This window comes from Nycticebus coucang, chromosome 14, assembly GCF_027406575.1.
Source record: "Nycticebus coucang isolate mNycCou1 chromosome 14, mNycCou1.pri, whole genome shotgun sequence".
Classification (NCBI taxonomy): Eukaryota; Metazoa; Chordata; class Mammalia; order Primates; family Lorisidae; genus Nycticebus; species Nycticebus coucang.
Window position 1 is genome coordinate 28,664,717 of NC_069793.1, and position 12,815 is coordinate 28,677,531.

At 42.3% G+C, this 12,815-nt stretch overlaps 1 protein-coding gene across 1 annotated transcript; it reads left to right on the top strand.

The window, feature by feature from the left end:
• The first annotated feature begins 496 nt into the window (after window positions 1–496).
• On the top strand, window positions 497–12,422 carry COMMD9 (COMM domain containing 9). Its single transcript, XM_053560465.1, has 6 exons — window positions 497–567; window positions 5,153–5,278; window positions 7,074–7,213; window positions 8,553–8,587; window positions 9,411–9,514; window positions 11,648–12,422. Exons 1-6 carry the CDS (start codon window positions 517–519, stop codon window positions 11,786–11,788), a joined length of 597 nt encoding a protein of 198 aa, XP_053416440.1. The 5' UTR covers window positions 497–516; the 3' UTR covers window positions 11,789–12,422.
• The last annotated feature ends 393 nt before the right edge of the window (window positions 12,423–12,815 follow it).

Sequence of the window (12,815 nt, forward strand, 5' to 3'; positions counted from 1 at the left end):
AACTATACAGGCAAAAGTAATTTTGTGTTCTTCAAGACAGGATGTGTGTGTGTGTGTGTGTGTGTGTGTGTGTGTGTGTGTGTGTGTGTAAATTCCAAGAATTCCAGTGTGCACAACTTCATTGTAATTCCAAGCACGGGTCGGTAGATGTCTCCTGAGCAGCTACATTTGTTTCTAAGGGGCCTGTCAGGCCGCAGGTGCCTTCTCCAAATCAGCCAGCCCACTCCCATGGGTCAAGGGAAAACCAGAGTTCCCCTGATCTGGTGAGTAGACAAGTCAAGCCAATTTCCTGTTTCTGAAACCCACTCTCTGGCCACGTCCTCCCAGCCCCTTGGTCCCAGAGTCCCCAGGTTTAGGCATCCCGCGCTGCGCTCTTCTTGGTCCTTCCCCTGGCCTTGAGCGCTACAGCCCGAAGGGCTTCCTCCACGCGGAAAGACTACAGCCCCCGGCATGCCCCGCGGTGGCGACCAGATCCACGTGACCAGCTTGTGGTCCGCTGTCACGTGATCCGCGAAGATGGCTGCGGTCTGTGCAGAGCATTTTGCAGCGCTCCAGAGTCTGCTGAAGGTAAACTGGAGGGGTGGGGACAGCGTGAGGCGACGCTTGTCTCCTACACTATGGACGCGGCAGGAATTGGGAACAGATTGACAGTGATTTGGAGAGACCACTCTGCCACGAGTTCTGCGTGTGACGCTTAGCGGATTGTTGCAACTTTCTGAGCTTTTTTTTTTTAAGCCCTGAGAGGAAGGTTGGGAATAATAAAATAATGAACTTGAGGCGCTGTACAAATACCCCCTACTATTAGTCTTTGGGCCTGGCTTTCGGGATTAGTGCTTTCGAGTGCTAATTGCTGAATCCGCGCTACCAGTTCCCTATTTCATCCCGCAGCCCCTCTGCGCTCCATGGTTGAGAAATCCTCTCCCGGTATCAGTTCAGCCCTCTGAGTGAGGTGTCGGTTCTGTGTTCCCCTGAGGCCTGGGTCTTCTGTACTCGCTTTGGCCTGTACAGAAGGCCTCCTGATCATCATTTGAAAGACTTTGAGGTTGAAAGGGACATACTTCATAGGGTTTTGTAAAGCTCAAATAAAAATGATAGGTTGGAATTATTTAACTTCTGATTTCTTCTACAGAAGAAGGAGCAGCTTTATTTTCCCTCGTAGAACTTGTCATTAGCTGACTATGCATCTATTTGTTGTCCTTTTTCATGAGAATGTAAGATCCTCGAGAGACCTTGTCTTTCTTCCTCCCTTCCTTTTTTTTTTTTTTTTCTTCTTTCTTTTTTAAACAGCTTTTGAAGAGCGTTGAATTAATTACACTCAGCCAGTTCGTGTCAGGACATCATCAGGCTATGTAATAGTCTCATAGTCTCTGTTCTGTTTTACTTCTTCATTAAAATGTTTTTTCTTCTTGTTTAGAGAGGAGGGCTCAAGCGATTCTCCTGCTTCAGTTATCAAGTGGCTAGGACTACAGACATTCACCTCCATGCCCGTTATTTATTTGTTTATTTTTATTTTTAGTCTATTACTATTTTCTTAGAGACAGGTTTTGTCTCCGTTGCCCAGGCTGGAGTGCAGTGGCATGATCATAGCTCACTGCAGCCTTGATCTCCTGCCTCAGCCTCCTGAATACCTGGATTATAGGCATTAGCCACCAAGCCTGGCTTTATTTTTTAATGGTCTCCTCAGTGTTCATTTGCCTTCTCTATTTTTGGCGGGTTCTAACCCCGAGCCTGCTAACAACAATGACAACTACAACAGCAATAAAAAAATAGCCAGGCGTTGTGGCGGGCACTTGTAGTCTCAGCTACTTGGGAGGCTGAGGCAAGAAAATGGCTTAAGCCCTAGAATTTGAGGTTGCTGTGAGCTGTGACACCATGGCACTCTACTAAGGGCGACATAGTAAGACCGCCCCTCCCCCCAAAAAAACCTAAACTTTTTATTTTGAGATAACTATAGATTCACGTGCAGTTGTAAGAAATGATGCAGCAAGGTCCCATTTACCGTATTTACTCTTCCCCCAGTTTCCTTCAATGGTAACATCCTCTAAAACGATAATGCACTGTCACAGTCAATGGACATTGATACAGTCAAAAATACAGAACATTTCTTTCAGCATAAAGATTATTTATGTTACTCTTCTAGCCATACCACTTCCACTATGCCGCCACTCTCTGGCATTCTTCATTTCTTTAATTTTGTCATTTCAAGAATGTTATATAAATGGAATAATACAGTATGTCACCTTTTAAGATTGAATTTTTTCACTCAGCCCAGTTTACTGGAGATTCATCCACTTTGTATGTATCAATAATTCTTTCCATTTTATTGCTGAGTAGTAGTCCATGGTGTGTATGGATGTACAACAGTTCGTTTAACCATTGACTGGTTGAAAGACACTGAGATTGTTTCCAGTGTTTTGCTGTTAAAAATAAAGCTGCTATACACATTTGTGTACAGATTTGGAGTACAGTTGCTGGGTCATCTGGTAGTTGCATGTTTATTTTTTTTTTACGAAGAACTTCAAGCTGTTGTCCAGAGTGGCTGTACCATTTACATTTCTACTAGCTTTGTATAAATGATTTAGTTTCTCCACATCCTCTTCAGCTTTTGGTGTTACCACTCTATTATATTTGAGCCATTCTGATAGATGAGTGTTGGCATCTCGTAGTGGTTTTAATTTGCATTTCTCTATTGGTTAATGATGTCGAACAGCTTTTTACCTGCTTATTTGCTGTCTGTATGTTTTCTTCGGTGAAATGTCTCTGTGTTTGTTTTTTGTTTTTGTTTTTCTAATTGGAATGTTTTGCTTTTTTACTCTTGAGTTTTGAGATTCTTTGTGTGTTTTAGGTAGCAGTCCTTTGTCAAATATGTGGTTTGCAAATATTTTCTTTGAGTCCATAGGCTGTCATTGCATCCACTTCATAAGGACCATATTAGTTCGTCAGGTCTTCTATGACCAAGTCCTACAAACTGAGTGTCTTACACAGCAGAAATTTATTGTCTTACAATTTTAGAAGCCACAAGTTCAAGCTCAAGGTGTGAGCCAGATTGGTTCCTTCTGAGGGCTGTGAGGGACAGTCTGTTCCATGACTCTCCTAGCGTCTGTTAGTGTGCTGGCAGTCTTGGGCATACTTTGGCTTATAGATCTCTGCCTTCATCTTTATATGGCATCTTCTGTGTGTGCATTTATGTTGATTTCCCCTTTTTATGAGGACACTAGGCTTACCGGATAAGAGTCCACTATAATGACCTCATGTTAACTAATTACATCAGCAACAAACCTGTTTTCAAATAAGGTCGCATTCTGAGGAACTGAGGGTTAGGACTTTAATATGTGAATTTTTGGGAAACACAATTGCACTCATAACCAGCACCTTTGCAGAGCAGAATATTTAATCTGATGAGGTACAGTTATCATTGTTCTTTCAGGGTCAAGTCTGAGAACTTTGTACCAGGCCATAAATCCCAAAATTTTTCATTTTTCTGTAAGTTTCATATTTTACATTTACATGTTATATAAATCTGTTTTCAGTTAATTTTACATAAAACTTTTTTTTTTTGGCCTATGGATGTCCAGTTGTTTCAGTACCATTTGTTGAAAAGGCCGTTAATTACTCATTCATTGAATTGCTTTGTACCTTTGTCAAGAATCAATCAGGCATATCTGTGTGGGCCTATTTCAGGGTTCTCTATTCTGTTGCACTTATCTAAGTGTATATCCTTCTGAAAGTATCATCCAGACTTAATTACTTTAGCTATCTAATAAATTCTGAAATCAAGTAGGCTGGTTTCTCTCATTCATTCCTTTTCTCAAAATTGTTTTACTTATTTTTGCTCCTTTGCTTTTTCAAATAAATTTTAGAGTGGTTTTGACTATCTAAAAAAAACTTGCCAAGATATTAATAGGATTTGCATTAAGCCTATATATCAATTAGGGAAGAAATGACTTATTAGTATGTTGAATCTTCTAATTCATGAACATGTTATATTTCCACATTTATTTGGATTTTTTATTTCCTTTGTCAGTGTTGTGTAATTTTCAGCATGAGGCCTGTATTTCATTTTTATGAACAATTGCAAATGGTATTTTTAATTGTAGTGTCCAAATGTTCATTGCTAGTATATAGAAATATAAGTGATGTTTGTGTGTTTTTTTTTGGTATTTGCAAACTTGCTGAACTCACTTATTCTAATAGGTGGTTGGTTTATTCCTTGGGACTCTGCATAGACGATCATGTTATTTGAAAATAAGGACAATTTTATTTCTTCCTTTCTGATCTGGACACCTTTTCTTGCCTTATTTTGGTAGCTAGAACTTTCAGCTTTATGTTGCATAGAGTGGAGAGAGCAGACATCCTTACCTTGTTCTCCATTGGGGGAGCAAAGCGTTCAATCTTTCACCACTAAGTATAATGCCAACTACAGATCTCTTATAGATGCTATTTCTGTTTTTCAGAATTTGTATCAAAAATGAATGTTTGATTTTATCTGTTTTTTTCTCTACATTGAGGTAGAGTGTGATGTAGTATGTGATTTTTCTTTTTTAGTCTGTTAATATGGTGAAATTACATAGCTTTTCAAATATTGAATGAGCCTTGCGTCACGGGAATAAATTCTAACTGGTCATGATGTATAATTTTTAAATACATATTGCTAACCTCTATTTGCTAAGAATTTTGTGTCTTTTTTCATAAGGGATATTAGGCCTTTTTATGTCCTTTTTTCTGTACAATTTTATCTGGTTTCAGCATCAGGGTAATGCTAGCTTTATGATATGAATTGGAGAGTATTCCCTCTTCTGTTTTCTTGAGGTGCGTCCTCTTATTATCAGCTCAAAGTCTGGCCTGTAAGAGGTGAAAGCAAGCCCAGGGAACTTGTTATCATGTCATTTCTTGGGTTACAAGGCCCTAGCAGATCTGCCTTCTTCTTTTCCCCTTCCGGAGCCTTCTGACATTTGTTTTCTATATAGTGTTCAGGGTTTTTAATTATACTTAATAGAAAGGTACATCTGTTCTACCTTCCCAGAAACAGAAGTGTCTTACGTCCCTTCATGTCTTAAGTCTCAAAAGTGTGACACAAGGACTAAGACAATATTATTCAAAAACATGTATTTTCAGAGTCTGAGTGTGTTTTTCCCCATCTGTGAATTCGTAGGCCTCCTCGAAAGATGTTGTCAGGCAGCTGTGTCAAGAGAGCTTTTCCAATTCGGCCCTTGGCTCGAAAAACCTCTTGGATACTACGTGTTCCAGCTTGTCTGTGACCCAGGAGGAGGCAGAGCAAGTAAGTGTGGTCAGAAGTGACCTTTGGCCACTGGCCCTCTTGTTAGTCTCTAAGGAAAATTTCCCTCGAAACATCTGTTGACATAATAGCAGACTTAGAATGATTATTTTAATGTTAGTGAACTTAAAAACTGTTACCTTTGCACCATTCTTCCTTTGATAGATGAGGTACAGATGGGAGAAATGACCCAGAATCAGAGCTCCTGACCATTCTCTTGTCAGACTTAATACCTAGACAGTGTGGATGAAAGCCAACCTTTTTGTAATTTTCTTTTCCAAGCTGTAATGTGCCAATGTTGATAAATTGTTGGCTGGATAGCACAGGGCAGACTTTTCGGGGATCTTTGGGCAAAAGCTTGGAGGCCTGAGTAAGCTGAGGATATATACTGCTAGGCTCCCTTACATCCCTCTCCCCACAGCAAGTCTCTTTCTCAGCTCACCTCATCTCAGCAGGTTGCCAAGGGAAGAGTAAGGTGACTCATATTAAGCTATGTAGCAGGGGCAGCCCTATCTTTCCGAGGCAAATGTGTTTCTAAAACTGGAGTATGTTTATATAAATGGGCCTTTTTTTCCCTTATTAAATCTGAAGCTTTGTTTATTGAAATCAGCTGTGGAAAAGTAAATGCCAGAAGCAGGATTATGCAGGTGAATTGTAGACTTACTTTGACTTCCTCCAAAAATAGGCCTTAGAGCAAGGACTTGGTGGTTATTTGAAAGGTGCTTCTAGAAAGCACAGAGGAGGGAGATAGGGAGTGAGGAGAACCATACAGGAAAGGGAGGGAAGCCAATAAGAGAGTAGCTAGTGAGAAGTTACTCCATGGAAAACTGGGTCTCCATCTTGGGATCCTGTAAGAAAGCAAGTGAAACATATCTCAGCATTGTTCCCTCTCAGGGAAGGGAGGCTGGGCCAGTCATCCACGGACACCGCCCTCACTGATGGAGGGTTAACTTCTCTTACTTCCTAGCTGTGTGTCTCTGCAGTCAGGCAACCTCCAAGTGGGATCAGAGAAAGCGCTACAGCAAAGAAACAGTCACCTGTTGAGAGTTTTCTTAGGATCAGCTAAGTATTGTTCTGTTTATAAGACCACTGGAAGCCATACTTCTAAGCTACCGATTCCCTTGGAAGGACATGGGATGGGAGCACAGCATTTTAGCAGGGCAGGGTCAGACACTCCTCTTCAACGGGAGTCCACACAACTGGTCAGGAGCCGTTTGTTCTCTGCCCGCTCAGATGACAGGCTAGGGTCAAGGACACAAGATTCCCACTACCCTGGATTCAAAGCCCACACTCCATAGGAGCCAGTATCTCTTGTCACAGTTCAGTAAGCACAACTTTAGGTTCCCACAAGGAGTCTGCAGCCCGAAGTCACGGACCCCCAGGTGTTTGTGCAGTACTCTGTCCAGCGGCTTTGGACCAATGCAGTGTTGCCTAGTAACACAGCTGACTTTCTGCTGCTCTCAGGTTACCAGGGAAACTGCACTAGAAAGTTAACTGAAGGTCAGATTCTCATGTAGAAGGAAAGGAATGTGTTAATCCTATGCCCACTGTAGAGTGTTCTGGCAGGCCAACAGCTTCCTATGGTGGGGCAGCTGCATCTGCTCTCTAAAGCCACAGGTGAACTCAGAGGCAGGCCAGGGCGGGTGGGACATCAGCACCTGCCACAGAGGCCTCTGGACTCATGTGGCTCAGTTGAATGACTGACAGTGTGCAACTGGGGGGTTGGAGAGCCTGCCCCTGGTCCTGAACTTGTATCTCCTGCCCCTGCAGCTAAAGTGTCTCCCTGTCTATTTTGCAGCTGCTCCAGGCTCTGCACCACCTTACTAGGCTGGTGGTGTTCCGGGACCTGTCCTCTGCCGAGGAGATTCTGGCTCTTTTTCCAGAAAACTTTCACCAAAACCTCAAAAACCTGCTGACAAAAATCATCTTAGAACACCTGTAAGTACCCTTTTCTTGGGAATTAAAAGAACTTTTATATATTTTCATTATTTTTATTCCTATTCTAGAAGTAATACGTTCATTGTTAAAAAATTAAAAAACATAGATAAACAAATAGAAGATAAGACACTTACACCTTCACCATGTAGTATTAATTCCTGAGTGGAAAACCTCTTAGGACTTTGGTAGTGTTTTTCACTTTGTGCAGATAGAGGTTTGATGTTTTGCTTTTGTTTTTAACAAAAATGGGATCATGCCATTTTATAACTTGCTTATTTTCAGTTCACGATATTAGCAATAATGACATTTCAGGTCAATAATTAACTTCACTGTGCTCATAATGGTTAAAAGTATTCTTTTATATGAAGAAATTGTAATTTAAAATTTTCTAGATTTGGACATTAGGTTATTGGCAGTTTTTCGCTTCAGCAAACAATTTATAACAAAAATGCTAGTCATATGCTTAATTATTTCCTTATGGGGTTAAAGGTGATAGTTGTGTTAAAGCCATTGGCCTCATAATATCAAGTTGGCCATCAAAAAGATTGCACCAACTTTTTCCACCAGCAGGATGCAGTGTGCCCCTCTCCCCATGCCTTCTTACGGAGAATTTTTTCTTACGTTTTTTCCCCAGTTCCACTAATGGCAAATGGTAGCTCATTTCAGTTTACCTATCTTTGACGTTAGTGATGTTGGATATATTTTTCATATGTTTATTGGTCACGGTTATTTCTTTTGTGAATTATCTGTATATTTTCTTGGCTGGGCAGATTGTTTTAAACACATACAATTTAAGCAGAATTTATTAGCAGAATTATTTTGTTGCTCAGCAGAAGGCTTGAACAGACCTCTCTCATACTCTAATAGCAGTAACTGGTAATGCCTGTTTACCAAGAGTTTTGTTGTTTAAGAACTTTCTCATCCATGACCACATTTCATCCCACTTGCTCCAGCGCTAGGCCACTTTGGATGTGTCTCTGCAGACAGTGCAGTACTTTGCGTAGCAGGCACTCACTAAAGAGGGTAAGCAGCCTGTTCTTTGTTTTTCCCTGAGGACAGTAACACAGTAAGATTATAATGCATTGAGGCTTTTCTTCTTTTTTGCCCTAAAGTATGAAAACTGACCCACAACATTTAATACCTTAACATCACTGAGCTTTATAAAACAAACAAAAGGTTGTTCGGAGGGAGCGTTTTATTCTGTCTTTTCTAGATGGCAAGTGATTATAGGTATGAAAATCCTAGGAGGGTCTCAGGTCCAGAGGCACCTCTCCTCATCAGAGGACTCTGTTATATCCCTCTTCTATTATTTTTTTCTCATCTTTTCCCTCTTAAACAGATCTACTTGGAGAACTGAAGCCCAAGCAAATCAAAGTGAGTATTAAGAAATCTGCCCCTCCTTCCTTACCCTTCTCCCCCAGCCCCAGCCCCAGTTCTAAATCTGCCAGGTGACTAGAGATTTAGACTCAGTCATCCCAGTCCCAACCCAAAGTCTGTCACACAGTTTCTTTTCAATTTCACTTCTTAATTTTTTTCTGATTATGGACATTATTAATATAGGCACATTGTTAAAATAATACAGAAATAACCAAGGCAGAAAGTAATGTACTTAAAATATTTGTATTTCAGCTGGGAAAAAAATTAACAGTGATCGAATTTAGTTGGAAAGACTGACTGAAAGTTATGTGTTAGCAAAAGGTCATTATACTTACTCTGAGCCAGTCATGGTGCTGGAGCAGATTGTTCATCCTCCCAATAGCTCTGTGAGCCAGGCCCAGAGCACCCCCAGTTTTCAGATGAGTACACAAAGGTGGAGAGGTTAGAGTGTTAGAACCTATATTCAGGCCAGTCTGTTTAGCTCTAAAACAAACACTCTCACCACGATTGCTAAAGCCTCACATTTCCTAAGCCTTAGGCCGTGACTGCTTCTCTGCCTCAGTTCTCATTCTGTCCTCAGCTGGGGCTGAGTGTTCAGGAGGAAGCCTGGAGACACTGCTGCTGTGGATCAGTGCCAAGTGCCGGTGACAGGGCAGTGGGGAAGGCCCGTGACTTACTGTGGGTCTTGGGCCCCATCTGTCTCTCTAATGCAGAGCAAATGTACCTTACGTGTGCTGTCCTCGGTGCTGCCTGTCATAGGGCAAAAAAACTTGGTAGACATGGGTGGCGTAAACTCTGAGCTGGGCTGTCTTCTTCACAGTCTCTCTGCCACGCCTGGTTGACCTGGACTGGAGGGTGGATATCAAAACCTCCTCAGACAGCATCAGCCGCATGGCTGTCCCTACCTGCCTGCTCCAGATGAAGGTACGTCCACTGCCCTGCTGCTTAGAAAGAGGGTACAGCCGGGACATGGTGCCCCAAGGGCATCTAATATGCCAGCCGCCAAGGTTTGGGGACCTCTGACCCCATAATAAAATAGCAGAGGGCTAAACTGGGGATGGCTAACAGGTACAAAAATACAGTTAGATCAATAGAATGAACAATATTTTTTTTTAATATAAAGTTAAACATTTTTATTTTTTATTTTTATTAAATCATAGCTGTGCACATTAATGCTTTTATGGGGTACAATGTGCTGATTTGATATACAATGTGGAATGCTTATATCAAACTCATTTGTTGTGTTAAGACATTTGTACTCTACTCTTAATAGTTTTGAAATGTACCTTTGCATTGTGCACATTAGGTGAGGTCCCACCAAATACCCTCTCTCTCTCCTCCCAGCCTCCCCCTCCCCTCCCCTTCCCCTTCTCTTCCCTCCTTCATTCTGAACTATAGTTGTGTTTTATCATTCTTATGAAAGTGTGGGTGACTATATATTGGTTTCATAGTAGTATTGAGTACATTGGATACTTTTTCTTCCATTGTTGAGGTACTTTACTGAGAAGAATATAGAATGAACAATATTTGATAGCACAACAAAGTGAATGTAATCAGTAGTAAGCTAGGGTACACTGTCAAATAACTAGAAGAGTAAAACAGGAATGTTCATAACACAAAGAAATGTTAAATGCCCGAGGTGATGGATGCCCCTCTTACCTTGATTTGATTAATTCCCATTGTATGCCTGTATCAAAACATCACACGTATCCTGTAAAGATATACAACTATTATGCAACCCATAATAATTAAAAATAAATAAGTTAGCATCCCCCAGATGCATGTATTTATTTACAAAGTATACATGCATTAACATATTGTGGACATAAAACACATTAAAAGTAGAAATTTTAAAACAACAAGACAATGCAAAACATAATATTTTCAAACTAATTTGCTGGTACCTACAGGTTACCATATACTCTTAGAGAGAAGTTTATCTTTAACACTAGAGGTGTGTGTTGAGATTTCAAATAGCCAGCATGACGATCGTGGTACACTGTAACCAACTTTTTGGCCAATATAGTTAGGCTGTCACTATGTCAGTCTTTCATGTGGCTGCCCATAAACCCTAAGCTGAGGTGTCTCCACAGTCTCTCTGCCATGCCTGGTCAACCCGGACTGAACAGTGGATTGGACAGTGTTTAGCCCTTGGAGAAGTGTCAGGCCCTCATTTTCTTACTCCTATGCCCTGGCCTCCTTGGTGCTCCTTTTCAGGAGTTTTATTAAGTCGCATATCCATTTGGTGGGGTGGTTTTGGCAAACCTAGAAAATGTAATGCTGTATCTACTTACCCAGATGCCCAAAAATTCAACACCTATAAGAAAGTGAAAAAGTAAGGGTATTTCTAGTAACTAAGCTTAAACACTTATTAATTAATTTCTTTATTTTATTTATTTTTTTTTTTTATTGTTGGGGATTCATTGAGGGTACAATAAGCCAGGTTACTCTGATTGCAATTGTTAGGTAAAGTCCCTCTTTTTCTTTATTTTTTTTAAGATACAAGTAAACATAACTAGAAGTTGTAACATTTTTATTGGATCTCAATGCATTTTCTCATGTACACAGTAGAACCCACCTCTTTTTTTTTTCTAAGAGACAGGGTCTTGCCCTGTTGCCCAGGTTGGAGTTCAGTGGACTGGTCATAGCTCACTGTAATCTCAAACTCCTGAGCTCAAGCAATCCTCCCACCTCATTGCTGGGATTACAGACATGAGCCACCAGTCCCGGTTGAGCCCACTTCTCACGGTAACCATGTGAAGACACACAGTGTTTTCTCATTTGAATGCTGACAGTGTGTCAGGGTGGATGAGCCTTGCCTTGGCCTTCTCTGATGCCTACCTAAGGGACTCGCTGCAAAGGGAAACTGACCAGGCCTCTGAGGCATCTCCTTCTCCCTCCCCAGTTGCCAGATGATTCAGGGGCTAGTACTGTGTAGCTCTTAGCAGAGACCTTCTCCGTAGAGGTTCAGCAGAATTGAGACAGGGCTCACAGCTCCCTTCCAGGGAGCCAGGAGAAGAGGCAGCTTTGACTTTCTGGGCCATGTTCTCTTTGTAGATCCAGGAAGATCCCAGTCTGTGTGGAGACAAACCTTCCATCTCGGCTGTCACCATGGAGCTGAGCAAAGAAACACTGGACACTATGTTAGACGGGCTGGGCCGCATCCGGGACCAGCTCTCTGCGGTGGCCAGTAAATGATTCGACCAGCTGCAGGCAGGCACCCACTGCCCAGCTGCTCACGAGCACAAGGCACCACCCCGACGTGCGGGCTGCCCTGCAGCTGACAGCAGGCAGGATGGTGAGGACGGAGCGGGTTACTGCCATCTGGAAGGCACAGTGGATCGGAAGGAAGCAGGCGGGCCCCTTGCTGTTCTCATTCATCTTCTTTCTCTTTCTGAGGCTGGCGAGCAGAAGCCCTCATCTTTGAGAGGCTGCTGCACACAACTTAATTACCGCTGTGGCAGTATGAAGCATGTGCTTCATCGCTGCCTCTGCATCTGTGTTTGGGCAGTTCAGGCCCAAATTGTGGAGCTTATCTAATAAGGTTATTTCCAACATAAGCTCTAATTAGTTCATTTCCAACTCTGAAACACATGGAGGGAGTCAGGTGAGTGATGCCAGCAAATCCCACAGGGTAGGGCTGCTGGAGCACGGCCCGTCCAGAGTGCTCCCTGGGCTCCCTCGGCCTTGCTGGACCACCTCCTCAGCATAGGAAGTCCAAAAGGGGTGCTAAGTCCCTTCTTCATGAAGCCAGGGGCTCCTTCCTTGATATCATACAGCCGCTCTGGAGTGAAGAAGTGGGAACAATGGGAAATAAACAGTTCTAAACATTTCGTGATTCTGGTTGTGATTCTTGTAGCTTTTGTCCTTCGGCCAGTGCTGCCCCTCGTTCTTAGAGATGATTTCAACTTCTAATTCTCAGCTAAGCCTGTGGTGTGACACAAGTCAGGCGTCTGAACCTCACTTTCCTGGTTTTTAGCTGTCGTTTAGAACAAAAGGAGGCAAGGCTGACTGTGTGCTTGTTACCAGAGCTGCCATGAAGCACTCGGTAACCACGTGAGAGCCTCTGTCACAGGCCTCATGCATCATAGACACTCTGTGTACGGAGACTTCCCCTTCCTTACCCAGACGTCCCTGCAGCAACAGCTTGCGGCTTATTCTTCTGAACCTTTGGCAGATTCTCTGATGCTGATATGGGGTGGATGGAGGAGATAGGACCTCAGGG